Below are 16,272 nucleotides of genomic sequence, written 5' to 3'. Positions count from 1 at the left end.
TTCTCCAGCACCACAGTTTGAAAGCATGGATTTAACTTTCATGGTCCCAAAAATATGCTTTCCCACTGGATCTGTCATGATGCACCTGAGGGACGAGATATTTCAGAAAGTTTGCTGCTATTTGATTTTTCCCCATCCAGGAGGATGGTCAGACAGTGATTTTTCTCCAGATCTTTGATGGGGAACACCAAACAGCTGCATCGAGAACTGAAGTTTACTATTTTCTAGCTCTTGGCAAGGTTCTGCCCATTCTCCTCCTCTGTTTCCCACCAATAATAATAGAGATATGGCCAAGCCCCTGCCACATGGGAAACAATGAACAAATAATTATGGAATTAAACTTTCACAAGGAAAAGCACCCGTTTGATTCTGTTTGTTTAAAACTTCGTATTCTTGAAGCTTCCTGTCATGTCCTACGGCTGTCCTGAGGGTTCATTTTCATAATGTGGCATTGGAGGAAAAGGGCTCGAAAGGAAACATTTTTTCAATAAGGAAATCTAATACACTCATTCCCCATCCTTCACTATCTCCTAGAGTTTGCTCAAGCTCATGTCCATCGAGTTGATGATGATATCCAACCATCTCATCCTTTATCGCCCCCTTCTCCTCCTGCCCTCAATCTTTCCTAGAAACAGGGTCTTTTCCAATGAGTCAGCTCTTCACATCAGGTGGCCAAAGTATTGGAGTTTCAACTTTAGCATCAGTCCTTCTGATGAATATTCAGGGTTGATTTCCTTTAGCATTGACTGGTTTGATCTCTAGTCCATAGGGCTGCAAAGAGTCAGAGACAACTTAGCGACTGAACAACTACACTCGTTACTGAAGCGTTGCTCTAACACAGGTATTTTGGTGCTGAAGTCCCTTGAATTTGCTAAGTATCTGTATCTTTGTGTTCCCTCTTTCAGAATGCTAGAAGATGACCTTAAGCTAAGCAGCGATGAAGAGGAGAATGAACAGGTAAGATTTTCTTTCATGTTGCAGTTCTTTGAATGTGACATGGTAACACTGACTGAGTAGACGGTCCTGGGTGTTGAGTCGTATGGATGCTAGATTGCAATACCCTTGGCTGCTGGGTGTCCTCTGCTGATGACAGGATTCTGTGCCGTTCAGCCAGTCTGTTCAAATATAAATATCTTGGCCTTTAATTTCCCTTAAAGCTGTAATTCTGTATCTTCATGGCGTTGAAGCCAACAGCAGCTATTTACATGGAAGCCGCCTGGGATCAGGCTTCAGTGTGAGATAGAAACTTTTTTTGGAAAGGTTACTGGCTTTCTGGAGATCAAATGTGTGAGTTTCACCTCATCAGCATGCAGTAAGCACGCTGTAGCATTAAATATTGAGAAGTCTTCCACAGATGCTATTAACACTGAGCAGGAGCGAATGCGGAGGTAAGCTAGAGTGATGAATAAAAAATAATCACACTCAGAATAGCCTGTTTGTCTTAAGTGATAAATGTGCTTGAAACGTTCTCCTCTGGTGTTGATTTATCAGCTCCAGACATCAGTCAGGGGTTTATAAATACTCTTCTGATCAGTCAGTTAAGGTGAAAAAATACCCACTTAACATTCATCACTTTCACTTCTGCATTTCAGGAAATGTTTGTATTTTAAAGCAAGTTTGAAAACTTGAAAGACAGATTTTCCTCCGCTTCTGTTTCCTTTTTCTCATCACCTATTTTGTATTGTGTCAAGCTGGGGTAAATGTGATCGGTAGAAATACAATTCAGAGAGGTTTTCTGTGTCATTTTTACATGTGATACAAGACACATGCACTGTTCAGTTGATCTTGGAATAGTGAATTTTATGCAGAGGTATCAGGGAATGCCACTCAGGTCACGCAGCCGTCTAGACATCCAAACGCAAATAAGGTACCGAGAGAGTGTACCAAGGAGAGATCAAAGTCAAAGGAAATATCCAGGAAGAGCATCTGAGCTGTGGGGTCACAGAAGAGCCTCCCACCCCATAAGAGAAGGTGAGGCATCGCAGAACGGACTGAGTACAAGACAGAGCTCAGTGCAATTTGAAACTAGATGGGCCAGCAAAGAAAGGCCCAAGGGAAGGAGTTTTGAGCAAGGAGGACCACTCAGGCTTTTGGTTATTTAGAGATGGATCCATCTGTTTCTGGGTGCACCCAGCAGGCCAGACATCCACAACCTGATGATCTTGGCAGAACTAAGGAGTGAGTGGGTCATGTTGGTCATCATCTTTGTATCTATAAGCAAATGATCTCATCTCTGTGTCTTTTTCCCCAGTGGACGTTCAGATTAAGTACATTCCATAGTGTACTTAATGTGGAATGTACAGCAAACATGTAGATTGTGCATACTTCATATTGAAAAAGTGGTTTACAGACTATTTCATTCAGCAAGTGTTAATTTGGAAAGAATTTCCTGGATTATTACCAGAAAATATTTCTACTGAAAACACAGTTTAAAAATTGAAGGATGGACCAGACAGATCGTCTAAGGCAGGGGAACTTTCAGTTTACCCATCTTGCTTTATTAGCTACTCCTTTCCACTCTGTAGCCATGGAAAATGCTGTTCTGTGAATATACTGGTCAGGTCTTTCTTCTTGCTTTGGGTCCCTACATTTATACATCTTCCTGTCATTTGCAATGAAAGAATGAACGATTTTCATACCCTAATCCTCCCTTGTAATTAAGACTCCAGACCGTGGTTTTGTTTATGGCAGTTTAGTGATTATCCTAACACTGAATATGTTATCCTTTATGTGTGTGTGTGTGTTTGTGTGTGTGTGTGTGTGTGTGTGTAGCTTGGCCTTTATATAATCACAAAATAACAATTCTCATGCTTTAAAAAAAAGACTAATGGGACTTGCCTGGTGGTTCAGTGGCTAAGACTCTGCACTTTCAATCAGGGGACCCAAATCTGATCCCACAGGCAGCAACTGAAGCCCCTACATGCCACAACGAAGAGCGGCACAGCCAAATAAATAAATAATAAAGTTTTTCAAAAGAAAAAAAGGAAAGTAGATAAATAAAGACTGATGATACAGAATTTTGTTTTCTCTTCAAGACCAAAATATGATTGTGCCCCCAAAAGAGTGGAGGCTGTGCACACACACAGCTCTCATACACAATCGCCTTCCTCTGGTATGGAGAGATAATTAAACATCTTACGTAAGTGAGTTTTGCAGATATAATCAGAGTCTGTCCCTTAGCCCCAAATCTTTCAAGAACTTTTCCCTGCCTTGGTAAATGCAGTGCACTGAAATCCTTGGCCTTTTCTTACATGATACCAGGTCGTCCTGTGATTGTTGGTCACCTGCCTGTGTTGCTGCTGTGATAAAGGGACTTCCACAAGACCATAGAGTTGCTCCACTTGTGTGTTTTTCAAAAAGTAGCCTCAGACTGAAATGCATCTGCATATTCCTGTCTAATGTTCCTTTATCCTCACAGCCTCTATGCTCTCAAAATCAGAGACAGGCCAGTTTACTGAGTGAGCGCGGGCTCAGCAGCCCTGGCTTCAACTCCGTGCTCTGCTCCCCAGTAGCTCTGCAACCTTGCCCCCATCCCTGAACTGCTCTGTGCTCCAGTGCTGCTCATGTAGAACTGGAATTAACATGAGATCCCTGCAGCCCGCCACCTCCTCACAACTTGTGCTCACCTGTAATCTTCATATCACCAGATCCAACAGGCTTTTTCCTTCTTTTTACATCAACTGCCTGGAGAATCCCATGGACAGAGGAGCCCAGCAGGCTACAGTCCACAGGGTTGCAAGAGTTGGACACAACTTAGCGACTAAACCACCACAGTTGAATATACCAGATGAAAAGTTGGACTTCCCAGGTGGCATTAGTGGTAAAGAACCTGCCTGCCAATGCATGAGACATAAGAGATGTGGGTTTGATCTCTGAGTCAGAAAGATCCCCTGGAGGAGGGCATGGCAACCCACTCCAGTATTCTTGCCTGGAGAATTCCATGGACAGAGGAGCCTGGCAGGCAAAGGTCCATGGGGTCACAAAGAGCCGGACACAATTGAAGTGACTTAGCACTCATGCACAATAAAAGTTACACATAACCTCAGAGCATGACTTGATGAGTATTCGTAAACCACACCCATGTAAGCAGCACCCAAATCAAGATGCACACATGGCCAGTCTCTGGAGTCTCCCACATCTTTTCAGAGTAACTACGCCTGATTTCTAACACCATGTCTTAACTGTATTTGTCTTTCACATTGACATCAGTAGGATTCTGACTGCGTGCTGCAGTGTCTGGCTTCTGTCACTCAGCACTTTGTGTGTAAGACTCATGCATGATACTGCATATCAGTGAAGTTCGCACGTTTCCATTGCTGGCTCCTAATCCATCCTGTGCTTACCCAACCTACTGCTGACAGGCACAAGGGCATTTAGGGCTAATGCCATAATGTTGTTCCTAACGTTCTTGTACCAGTCTTTGGGGAGCATGTGGGAACATTCTTGTTGGGTCTGTCCCCAAGAGTGGAAATGCTGCAGGATGTTCAATTGGAGTAGATTATCCCAAACCATTTTCCCAAAATGGTTGTACCTTCTGACTCTGCCCCCAGCAATGTTAGAGAATTCCTTTTGCTCTACATTTCCTCACGTGCTTGTCTTTTTATATTCATGAGGAATACTGGTCCAAAGGTTTCTTTTTCTGTACTGTCTGTGTCTGGTTTTGACATAAGGGTAATGCTGGCTTATAACATGAATTGCTAAGTGTTTTCTGCTCTTCTTGTTCTTGAAGCAATTGTATAAGATTAATGTCAATTCTTCTTTAAATGTTTGTCAGAATTCTCCAGGGAAACCATGTGGGCTTGGAGACTTTTAGAAACTTAAATATTCTATTTTCTTGATAGTTAAAGGGCTGCTCAGATCATTTCACATTGGGTAGGTTATGGTGGTATGTGCTTTTCAAGTAATTAATCCATTGTGTCATTTTTTTTAAAGATTTTTTGACGTGGACCTTTTTTTTTTAAATTAATGTATTTATTTTAATTGGAGGATGATTACTTTACAACCCTGTGGTGGTTTTTGCCATACAGCAACATGAATTGAGGGTGCATGTGTATACATGTGTCCCCCTCCCACCTCTCTCCCCACCCCATCCCTTTGGGTTGTCCCAGAGCGCTGGCTTTGGGTGCCCTTCTTCACGCATCAAACTCACCCTGGTCATCTATTTTACACAGTGTTTCTGTTTTATGTTTTGGATTTTGACCCCAGGCATGTGGGATCTTAGTTCCCCAACGAGGGATTGAACCTGCACCCCTTGGGTTGGAAGGTGAAGTCTTAACCACTGGATTGCTAGGGAAGTAGTGTCCACGATGTCATTTAGATTGTCATATTTATGTGTGTAGAGTTGTATTACTTCATTGTCCATTTGAAGTCTGAATCTATAGTGATAGTCCCTGCTTCATTCTTTTTTTAAAAATCTTTAAAAACATTTTTAACTTGTTTATTTTTTTTTAATCTTTTTTTAAAATTTTATTTTATTTTTAAACTTTACAAATTGTATTAGTTTATTTTTAATTGGAGAATAACTGCTTTACAATATTGCATTAGTCTCTGTCATACATCAGTATGAATCAGCCATAGGTATACCCATGTCCCTTCCCTCTGGAATCTCACTCTCACCTCCCACCATCCCAGCCCTCTAGGTTGTCACAGAGCACCTGATTTGAGCTTCTTGTACCATACAGCGTCTTCCTACCGGCTATCTACTTTACATTGGTGATGTGTATGCTTCCATGCTATTCTGCCAATTCATCCCACCTTTCTTTCCTCCACTGTGTCCACACGCTTGTTTTCTGTGTCTGCATCTCCACCCCTGTCCTGCAAATAGGTTCATCAGTTCCATCTTTCTAGATTCCATGAGAGTGAAAGTCACTCAGTTGTGTCTGTCTGACTCTTTGTGACCCCATGGACTGTCCATGGAATTCTCTAGGCCAGAATACTGGAATGGGTAGCCTTTCCCTTCTCCAGGGGATCTTCCCAACTCAGGGATCAAACCCAGGTCTCCTGCATTGCAGATGGATTCTTTACCATCTGAGCCACAAGGGAAGCCCAAGAATACTGGAGTGGGTAGCCTATCCCTTCTCCAGAGGATCTTCCCGACCCAGAGATTGAACCGGGGTCTCCTGTGTTGCAGGTGGATTCTTTACCAACTGAGCTATCAGGGAGGCCCCTACAAGTGCATTAGCATACAATATTTTTCTTTTTCTGACTTACCTCACTCTGTATAACAGGCTCTAGGTTCATCCACTTCATTAGGACTGACTCGAATGTGTTCTTTTTATGGCTGAGTAATATTCCTTTGTATATATGTACCACAACTTCTTTATCCATGCCCCTGTTTCATTCTTAACACTGATCTTTACTTTTTTCTTTGTCAGTCTTACTAGAGGTTTATCGATTTTATTGCTCTTCCCAAAGAACTAGCTTTTTGTTTCACTGATATTCTCTGTTGTCTGTTTTTCTGCTTTCAATTTCATTGATTTCTTGCCTTTATTATTTCCCTCCTTGCACTTGCTTTGGATTATTTTGCTCTTCTTTTTCTGCTTTCTTGAGGAAGGCTAGATTATTGATTTCTGATTGTCCTGTTTTAAGAACAATCATTCAGTGCTATACATCTCACTGTCAGCAGTGCTGTAGCTACATCTCATAAATTCCTCCATGTTTGTACTTTCATTGAAATTGAGTTCAGAGAGACATCCTCTTTGATGCTTTTAGAAGTGTGTTGTTTCATTTCCAAATGTTTGGAGATTTCCTGTTGTCTTCCTTGTATTGATTTCTAGTTTGGTTCTATTGTGGTCTAAGAATACATCCTGTATGATTTCAGTTTTTATAAGTATATTGAGTACTTTTTATGGCCCAAGATATGGTCTACATTGGTATATGTTTTATGGGCACTTGAAAGAATGTATATTCTGCTGATGTTGGATGGAGTGTTCCACACATGTCAATTAGAACCTGTTGGTTGATGTTGTCCTTGAGTTATTCTATATCCTTTTTTTTTTATCTTTTTCTTTCTTTTTTTTTAATTAATTTTATTTTATTTTTAAACCTTACATAATTGTATTAGTTTTGCCAAATATCAAAATGAATCCACCACAGGTATACATGTGTTCCCCATCCTGGACCCTCCTCCCTCCTCCCTCCCCATACCATCCCTCTGGGTCGTCCCAGTGCACCAGCCCCAAGCATCCAGCATCGTGCATTGAACCTGGACTGGCATCTCGTTTCTTACATGACATTTCACATGTTTCAATGCCATTCTCCCAAATCTTCCCACCCTCTCCCTCTCCCACAGAGTCCATAAGACTGTTCTATACATCAGTGTCTCTTTTGCTGTCTCGTATACAGGGTTATCGTTACCATCTTTCTAAATCCCATATATATGCGTTAGTATACTGTATTGGTGTTTTTCCTTCTGGCTTACTTCACTCTGTATAATAGGCTCCAGTTTCATCCACCTCATTAGAACTGATTCAAATGTATTCTTTTTAATGGCTGAGTAATAATCCATTGTGTATATGTACCACAGCTTTCTTATCCATTCATCTGCTGATGGACATCTAGATTGCTTCCATGTCCTGGCTATTATAAACAGTGCTGCGATGAACATTGGGGTACACGTGTCTCTTTCCCTTCTGGTTTCCTCAGTGTGTATGCCCAGCAGTGGGATTGCTGGATCATAAGGCAGTTCTATTTCCAGTTTTTTAAGGAATCTCCACACTGTTCTCCATAGTGGCTGTACTAGTTTGCATTCCCACCAACAGTGTAAGAGGGTTCCCTTTTCTCCACACCCTCTCCAGCATTTATTATTTGTAGACTTTTGGATTGCAGCCATTCTGACTGGTGTGAAATGGTACCTCATAGTGGTTTTGATTTGCATTTCTCTGATAATGAGTGATGTTGAGCATCTTTTCATGTGTTTGTTAGCCATCTGTATGTCTTCTTTGGAGAAATGTCTATTTAGATCTTTGGCCCATTTTTTGATTGGGTCATTTATTTTTCTGGAGTTGAGCTTTAGGAGTTGCTTGTATATTTTTGAGATTAGTTGTTTGTCGGTTGCTTCATTTGCTATTATTTTCTCCCATTCTGAAGGCTGTCTTTTCACCTTGCTTATAGTTTCCTTTGATGTACAGAAGCTTTTAAGTTTAATTAGGTCCCATTTGTTTATTTTTGCTTTTATTTCCAATATTCTGGGAGGTGGGTCATAGAGGATCCTGCTGTGATGTATGTCAGAGAGTGTTTTGCCTATGTTCTCCTCTAGGAGTTTTATAGTTTCTGGTCTTACGTTGAGATCTTTAATCCATTTTGAGTTTATTTTTGTATATGGTGTTAGAAAGTGTTCTAGTTTCATTCTTTTACAAGTGGTTGACCAGATTTCCCAGCACCACTTGTTAAAGAGATTGTCTTTAATCCATTGTATATTCTTGCCTCCTTTGTCAAAGATAAGGTGTCCATATGTGCATGGATTTATCTCTGGGCTTTCTATTTTGTTCCATTGATCTATATTTCTGTCTTTGTGCCAGTACCATACTGTCTTGATAACTGTGGCTTTGTAGTAGAGCCTGAAGTCAGGTAGGTTGATTCCTCCAGTTCCATTTTCCTTTCTTAAGATCGCTTTGGCTATTCGAGGTTTTTTGTATTTCCATACAAATTGTGAAATTATTTGTTCTAGCTCTGTGAAGAATACTGTTGGTAGCTTGATAGGGATTGCATTGAATCTATAAATTGCTTTGGGTAGTATACTCATTTTCACTATATTGATTCTTCCAATCCATGAACATGGTATATTTCTCCATCTATTAGTGTCCTCTTTGATTTCTTTCACCAGTGTTTTATAGTTTTCTATATATAGGTCTTTAGTTTCTTTAGGTAGATATATTCCTAAGTATTTTATTCTTTTCGTTGCAATGGTGAATGGAATTGTTTCCTTAATTTCTCTTTCTGTTTTCTCATTATTAGTGTATAGGAATGCAAGGGATTTCTGTGTGTTGATTTTATATCCTGCAACTTTACTGTAATCATTGATTAGTTCTAGTAATTTTCTGGTGGAGTCTTTAGGGTTTTCTATGTAGAGGATCATGTCATCTGCAAATAGTGAGAGTTTTACTTCTTCTTTTCCAATTTGGATTCCTTTTATTTCTTTTTCTGCTCTGATTGCTGTGGCCAAAACTTCCAAAACTATGTTGAATAGTAATGGAGAAAGTGGGCACCCTTGTCTTGTTCCTGACTTTAGAGGAAATGCTTTCAATTTTTCACCATTGAGGATAATGTTTGCTGTGGGTTTGTCATATATAGCTTTTATTATGTTGAGGTATGTTCCTTCTATTCCTGCTTTCTGGAGAGTTTTTATCATAAATGGGTGTTGAATTTTGTCAAAGGCTTTCTCTGCATCTATTGAGATAATCATATGGTTTTTGTTTTTCAATTTGTTAATGTGGTGTATTACATTGATTGATTTGCGGATATTGAAGAATCCTTGCATCCCTGGGATAAAGCCCACTTGGTCATGGTGTATGATCTTTTTAATGTGTTGTTGGATTCTGATTGCTAGAATTTTGTTTAGGATTTTTGCATCTATGTTCATCAGTGATATTGGCCTGTAGTTTTCTTTTTTTGTGGGATCTTTGTCAGGTTTTGGTATTAGGGTGATGGTGGCCTCATAGAATGAGTTTGGAAGTTTACCTTCCTCTGCAATTTTCTGTAAGAGTTTGAGCAGGATAGGTGTTAGCTCTTCTCTAAATTTTTGGTAGAATTCAGCTGTGAAGCCGTCTGGACCTGGGCTTTTGTTTGCTGGAAGATTTTTGATTACAGTTTCAATTTCCGTGCTTGTGACGGGTCTGTTAAGGTTTTCTATTTCTTCCTGGTTGAGTTTTGGAAAGTTGTACTTTTCTAAGAATTTGTCCATTTCTTCCTCGTTGTCCATTTTATTGGCATATAATTGTTGATAATAGTCTCTTATGATCCTTTGTATTTCTGTGTTGTCTGTTGTGATCTCTCCATTTTCGTTTCTAATTTTATTGATTTGATTTTTCTCCCTTTGTTTCTTTTTTTTTTTTTTTTTTTTTTTATTCTTCCAATTTTATTTTATTTTAAACTTTACATAATTGTATTAGTTTTGCCAAATATCAAATGAATCCCACAGGTATACATGTGTTCCCCATCCCGAACCTCCTCCTCCTCCCTCCCCATACCATCCTCTGGGTCGTCCCAGTGCACAGCCCCAAGCATCCAGCATCATGCATCGAAACTGACTGGCAACTCGTTTCCTACATGATATTTTACATGTTTCATTGCCATTCTCCCACATCTTCCCACCCTCTCCCTCTCCCACAGAGTCCATAAGACTGTTCTATACATCAGTGTCTCTTTTGCTGTCTCGTACACCGGGTTATTGTTACCATCTTTCTAAATTCCATATATATGCGTTAGTATACTGTATTTATGTTTTCCTTCTGGCTTACTTCACTTGTATAATAGGCTCCAGTTTCATCCACCTCATTAGAACTGATTCAAATGTATTCTTTTTAATGGCTGAGTAATACTCCATTGTGTATATGTACCACAGCTTTCTTATCCATTCATCTGCTGATGGACATCTAGGTTGCTTCCACGTCTTGGCTATTATAAACAGTGCTGCGATGAACATTGGGGTACACGTGTCTTTCCTCTGGTTTCTCAGTGTGTATGCCCAGCAGTGGGGTTGCTGGATCATAAGGCAGTTCTATTTCCAGTTTTTTAAGGAATCTCCACACTGTTCTCCATAGTGGCTGTACTAGTTTGCATTCCCACCAACAGTGTAAGAGGGTTCCCTTTTCTCCACACCCTCTCCAGCATTTATTATTTGTAGACTTTTGGATCGCAGCCATTCTGACTGGTGTGAAATGGTACCTCATAGTGGTTTTGATTTGCATTTCTCTGATAATGAGTGATGTTGAGCATCTTTTCATGTGTTTGTTAGCCATCTGTATGTCTTTTTTGGAGAAATGTCTATTTAGTTCTTTGGCCCATTTTTGATTGGGTCATTTATTTTTCTGGAGTTGAGCTGTAGGAGTTGCTTGTATATTTTTGAGATTAGTTGTTTGTCGGTTGCTTCATTTGCTATTATTTTCTCCCATTCTGAAGGCTGTCTTTTCACCTTGCTAATAGTTTCCTTTGATGTGCAGAAGCTTTTAAGGTTAATTAGGTCCCATTTGTTTATTTTTGCTTTTATTTCTAATATTCTGGGAGGTGGGTCATAGAGGATCCTGCTGTGATGTATGTCAGAGAGTGTTTTGCCTATGTTCTCCTCTAGGAGTTTTATAGTTTCTGGTCTTACGTTTAGATCTTTAATCCATTTTGAGTTTATTTTTGTGTATGGTGTTAGAAAGTGGTCCAGTTTCATTCTTTTACAAGTGGTTGACCAGATTTCCCAGCACCACTTGTTAAAGAGATTGTCTTTAATCCATTGTATATTCTTGCCTCCTTTGTCGAAGATAAGGTGTCCATATGTGCGTGGATTTATCTCTGGGCTTTCTATTTTATTCCATTGATCAATATTTCTGTCTTTGTGCCAGTACCATACTGTCTTGATAACTGTGGCTTTGTAGTAGAGCCTGAAGTCAGGTAAGTTGATTCCTCCAGTTCCATTCTTCTTTCTCAAGATCGCTTTGGCTATTCGAGGTTTTTTGTATTTCCATACAAATTGTGAAATTATTTGTTCTAGCTCTGTGAAGAATACTGTTGGTAGCTTGATAGGGATTGCGTTGAATCTATAAATTGCTTTGGGTAGTATACTCATTTTCACTATATTGATTCTTCCAATCCATGAACATGGTATATTTCTCCATCTATTAGTGTCCTCTTTGATTTCTTTCACCAGTGTTTTATAGTTTTCTATATATAGGTCTTTAGTTTCTTTAGGTAGATATATTCCTAAGTATTTTATTCTTTCCGTTGCAATGGTGAATGGAATTGTTTCCTTAATTTCTCTTTCTGTTTTCTCATTATTAGTGTATAGGAATGCAAGGGATTTCTGTGTGTTGATTTTATATCCTGCAACTTTACTGTAGTCATTGATTATTTCTAGTAATTTTCTGGTGGACTCTTTAGGGTTTTCTATGTAGAGGATCATGTCATCTGCAAATAGTGAGAGTTTTACTTCTTCTTTTCCAATTTGGATTCCTTTTATTTCTTTTTCTGCTCTGATTGCTGTGGCCAAAACTTCCAAAACTATGTTGAATAGTAATGGTGAAAGTGGGCACCCTTGTCTTGTTCCTGACTTTAGAGGAAATGCTTTCAATTTTTCACCATTGAGGATAATGTTTGCAGTGGGTTTGTCATATATAGCTTTTATTATGTTGAGGTATGTTCCTTCTATTCCTGCTTTCTGGAGAGTTTTTATCATAAATGGATGTTGAATTTTGTCAAAGGCTTTCTCTGCCTCTATTGAGATAATCATATGGTTTTTATTTTTCAATTTGTTAATGTGGTGTATTACATTGATTGATTTGCGGATATTGAAGAATCCTTGCATCCCTGGGATAAAGCCCTCTGACAAAGATCCCACAAAAAAAGAAAACTACAGGCCAATATCACTGATGAACATAGATGCAAAATCCTTAACAAAATTCTAGCAATCAGAATCCAACAACACATTAAAAAGATCATACACCATGATCAAGTGGGCTTTATCCCTTTGTTTCTTGATGAGTCTGGCTAATGGTTTGTCAATTTTATTTATCCTTTCAAAGAACCAGCTTTTGGTTTTGTTGATTTTTGCTATGGTCTCTTTTGTTTTATATTCTATATCCTTGCTGACTTTCTGTCTAGTTGCTCCGTCAGTTGTTGGGAGAGGAGTGTTGAAGCCTCCAACTACAGTGGTGGATTTGTCTATTTCTCCTTTCTATTCCGTCAGTGTTTTCACTTCACATGTTTTACTGCTGTTATTTTGTGCACACATTTGGGATTGCTATGTCTTCTTGGTGGGTTGACCTTTTATCATTATGTTTGTGCCACTCTGGGCTTCCCAGGTGGCACTAGTGGTAAAGAACCTGCCTGCCAATGCAGGAGACATAAGAGACCTGGGCTCGATCCCTGGGTTAGGAGGATCCCCTGGAGGAGGGCATGGCAAACCCACTCTAGTATTCTTACCTGAAGAATCCCAAGGACAGAGGAGCCTGGCGGGCTACAGCCAGAGGGTTGCAAAGAGCTGGACACGACTAAAGCAACTTGGCACACATGCTCCACTCTGCTGCTGCTGCTGCCGAGTCGCTGCAGTCGTGTCCGACTCTGTGCGACCCCATAGATGGCAGCTCACCAGGCTCCCCCGTCCCTGGGATTCTCCAGGCAAGAACACGGAGTGGGTTGCCATTTCCTTCTCCAATGCATGAAAGGGAAAAGTGAAAGTGAAGTCGCTCAGTTGTGTCCGACTCTTCGCAACCCCACGGACTGTAGCCCACCAGGCTCTTCTGTCCATAGGATTTTCCAGGCAAGAGTACTGGAGTGGAGTGCCATGGCCTTCTCTCATGTTCCACTCTAGCTCTCCTAAATTTCTTTGTACTGATGTCTACTTTACTTGATATCAGTGTGGCAGCTGTTGGTTTCTTTTAATCAATGTTTGCATGATATAACTTTTCCCATTCTTTTACTTACAACCTACCTATATTGTTATATTTGAAATTGGTTTCTTACAGACAACATATGGTTGTCATATCTTTTATCCTCTTTGCAATTTCTGTCTTTTAATTCAATGTATTTGGACCATTTACATTTAATGTAATTATTGGTTGAAAATTAAGGTAACTAATCAATATTAATTAATGTAACATAATGTTACATTAATGATAATTAATTATGTTAGGACTTAATCTTTCATTTTATTTTCTGTCTTCTGTTTGTTCTCTTTTTTTTTTTTCATTTTTCTGTTTTCTTGATAAAATGTTCCTTGAACATTTTATAGAATTCCATTTCTGTTTATGTATAGTATTTTTGAGTGTATCTCTTTATATAGCTTTTTTAGTGCCTCTTCTAGGTATTACATTATATACATTTAACAGTTCACTGGTGATGGAATTTTTAAGTTTTCTCCCTTAGGATCCTGTAATCACCTCCATCGCAGAATTGATAATATGAGATTTAGTTATCTGTCTTCCTGACTTCTTGAGTGAATGACCTGAATCTTATTCTGTGCCTTATTCATCTTTACTTCCCTAGTGCACACCATGCTGACTGGCATCTAGCAGGAAAGCGTCATCTTCCTGTAACCAGATGGACACAACTGCCTTTTCCTTCATTCATCTTCTCCCTTCTCCCTATTACAGGAGGACACTGCCTCCCTCTTATCAAGAGTTTCCTCTCAGTTACTTGGGGACTCACTCCTTGAATTCTTTTCTGCCTCTCCTCTCTACCAGAACTACTTACTGGGTCACAGTGTCTGCAGTGGGTCTGCAGAGCCACATGTGCTAGGCTCTTTTCAGGCTTTTTCCTGCTGAAGTCTCTTTTCAGAAGACTTACAGCATTGGAGAAAGCAATGGCACCCCACTCCAGTACTTTTGCCTGGAAAATCCCATGGACAGAGGAGCCTGGTAGGCTGCAGTCCATGGGGTCGCTACAGTCAGACACGACTGAGCAATTTAACTTTCACTTTTCACTTTCCTGCATTGGAGAAGGAAATGGCAACCCACTTCAGTGTTCTTGCCTGGAGAATCCCAGGGACGGGGAAGCCTGGTGGGCTGCCATCTATGGGGTCGTACAGAGTCGTACTCGACTAAAGTGACTTAGCTTAGCTTACAGCATTGAAAACTGTTGGTTATTCCACTTTTCTGGAGGTTTCTAATATCAGATCCTCCTTGTTTCTTGTCCGTCTTCTTCTCAGACTCCTTTGCTGACTGCTCCTCCTCCATCCAGTCTTGAATGTTGGAATGTTTCATCATTTATTCCTGATTTATATTCCCTACTTCCTCTGTCTGTCTGTCTCTCTCAGGGTGATCTCATCAATTCCCACAGTCTTCAGTTTTTATATGCTCACAATTTCTGAAGTTAAATCCTCAGCTCAGAGCTCTCTTCTGAACCACAGACCTGCTTGATTTTTCCACTTGGATGTCTCACAGGCATTTCAGATCCAGTTTGTGCTAAACTGGAGTTCTGGTTTTTGCCACCCCTCTCCCTACCCACACACAAATATGTTCCCCCTGTGATTGTTTCCATTTCTAACCTAGAACTGCCAGACACCCAGTTGTTCAAGTCTGGAAACATCAGACTCATCCTTGATGACGCCCCCGTTCCGCACTCCAATGTTAGTTTTATCTCCAAGTCCTATAAATTCACAGCTGTTAGTCCATCCATCTCACCTCTTTTCATCCTGACTAGTCTAAACCAGTCCAGTAGGAACCAGCATATCTCTCTTCTTACCCCTCTAGAATACACAGGGATCTTTTTAAAAATATCAAATCAGATCATCAAAATCAGATCAAGTCATTCCTTAATCTAAAATCTTAAATGGGCTCCCATTCTACTTGGGGTGCAATCCAAAGCCCATAGGGTAGCTGACAGCACCCTACACAGGCTGGCTTCACTCAGGGCTTCCGCTTCACTTCACATTGAAATGGGTCATGGTATTTCCACTCCACGGGTCTTATTTCAGCTCCTCCAGGAAGTTGAGCCCAGGTGGCTTAGGGCCTCCGTAGACCTCTCCTCCCTCATTTTTGGCCCTGCTAATACCTACTCATCTTGGAGGTGCAGCATCAATTCCACTTCACCAGGGAGCCTTCAGTAATCTAACTTGGGCCCTTTGTTAGTCCTTGTCATGATAACCTAACCTTTCTTCTTAGGTCTCATCATAATTTTAGTTATGCATTATATTTATTCTTAAAAATATCTCTACCAACCAGATTGGAAGTTTCCTGAGGGGAAGGGACTGTATTTGACACAGCAAAGGTGCTGTGTACTTGCTGAACGGATATGTGAATGGTGCATAATGTTCAGTTGAATTAAGAGTACTTCCTGCTGTCTATTGTTCAGTATCAAAGATGACTTTCGGTCTATTACTGAACACTGTGATTTTTCAAATTAGTCTTATCAGAAGATCAAAAGTGTTGACAAAGAAGACAAAAAACACAGACCCAAGGTCAAAAATTGTAGATAAATACACAATTGACCTACCTATTTAGGAGAAAAACATTTATCCAATCTCTGTAGAAACGTCAACAACCGCTTTATGCTCAACTGTGTCAAACTCCTTGCGGCCGCATGGACTGTAGCCTGCTAGGCTCCTCTGTCCATGGAGTTCTCCAGGCAAGA

The 16,272-nt window shown here is 40.1% G+C and overlaps 1 protein-coding gene across 6 annotated transcripts in view; it reads left to right on the top strand.

Moving 5' to 3' along the window:
• Nucleotides 1–16,272, top strand: part of AFF3 (ALF transcription elongation factor 3) — a 635,458-nt gene that overhangs the window by 495,167 nt on the left and 124,019 nt on the right. For all 6 annotated transcript variants that reach the window (XM_061431670.1, XM_061431669.1, XM_061431668.1 and 3 more), the window contains one exon: nt 906–957. In XM_061431670.1, coding sequence (XP_061287654.1) covers nt 906–957 — 52 coding nt within the window. The remainder of the gene's footprint in view (nt 1–905; nt 958–16,272) is intronic.

Source organism: Bos javanicus, chromosome 11 (assembly GCF_032452875.1).
Source record: "Bos javanicus breed banteng chromosome 11, ARS-OSU_banteng_1.0, whole genome shotgun sequence".
NCBI lineage: Eukaryota > Metazoa > Chordata > Mammalia > Artiodactyla > Bovidae > Bos > Bos javanicus.
The sequence above is the reverse complement of the archived record's forward strand: the minus strand, read 5'-3'. Positions and strand labels throughout refer to the sequence as shown.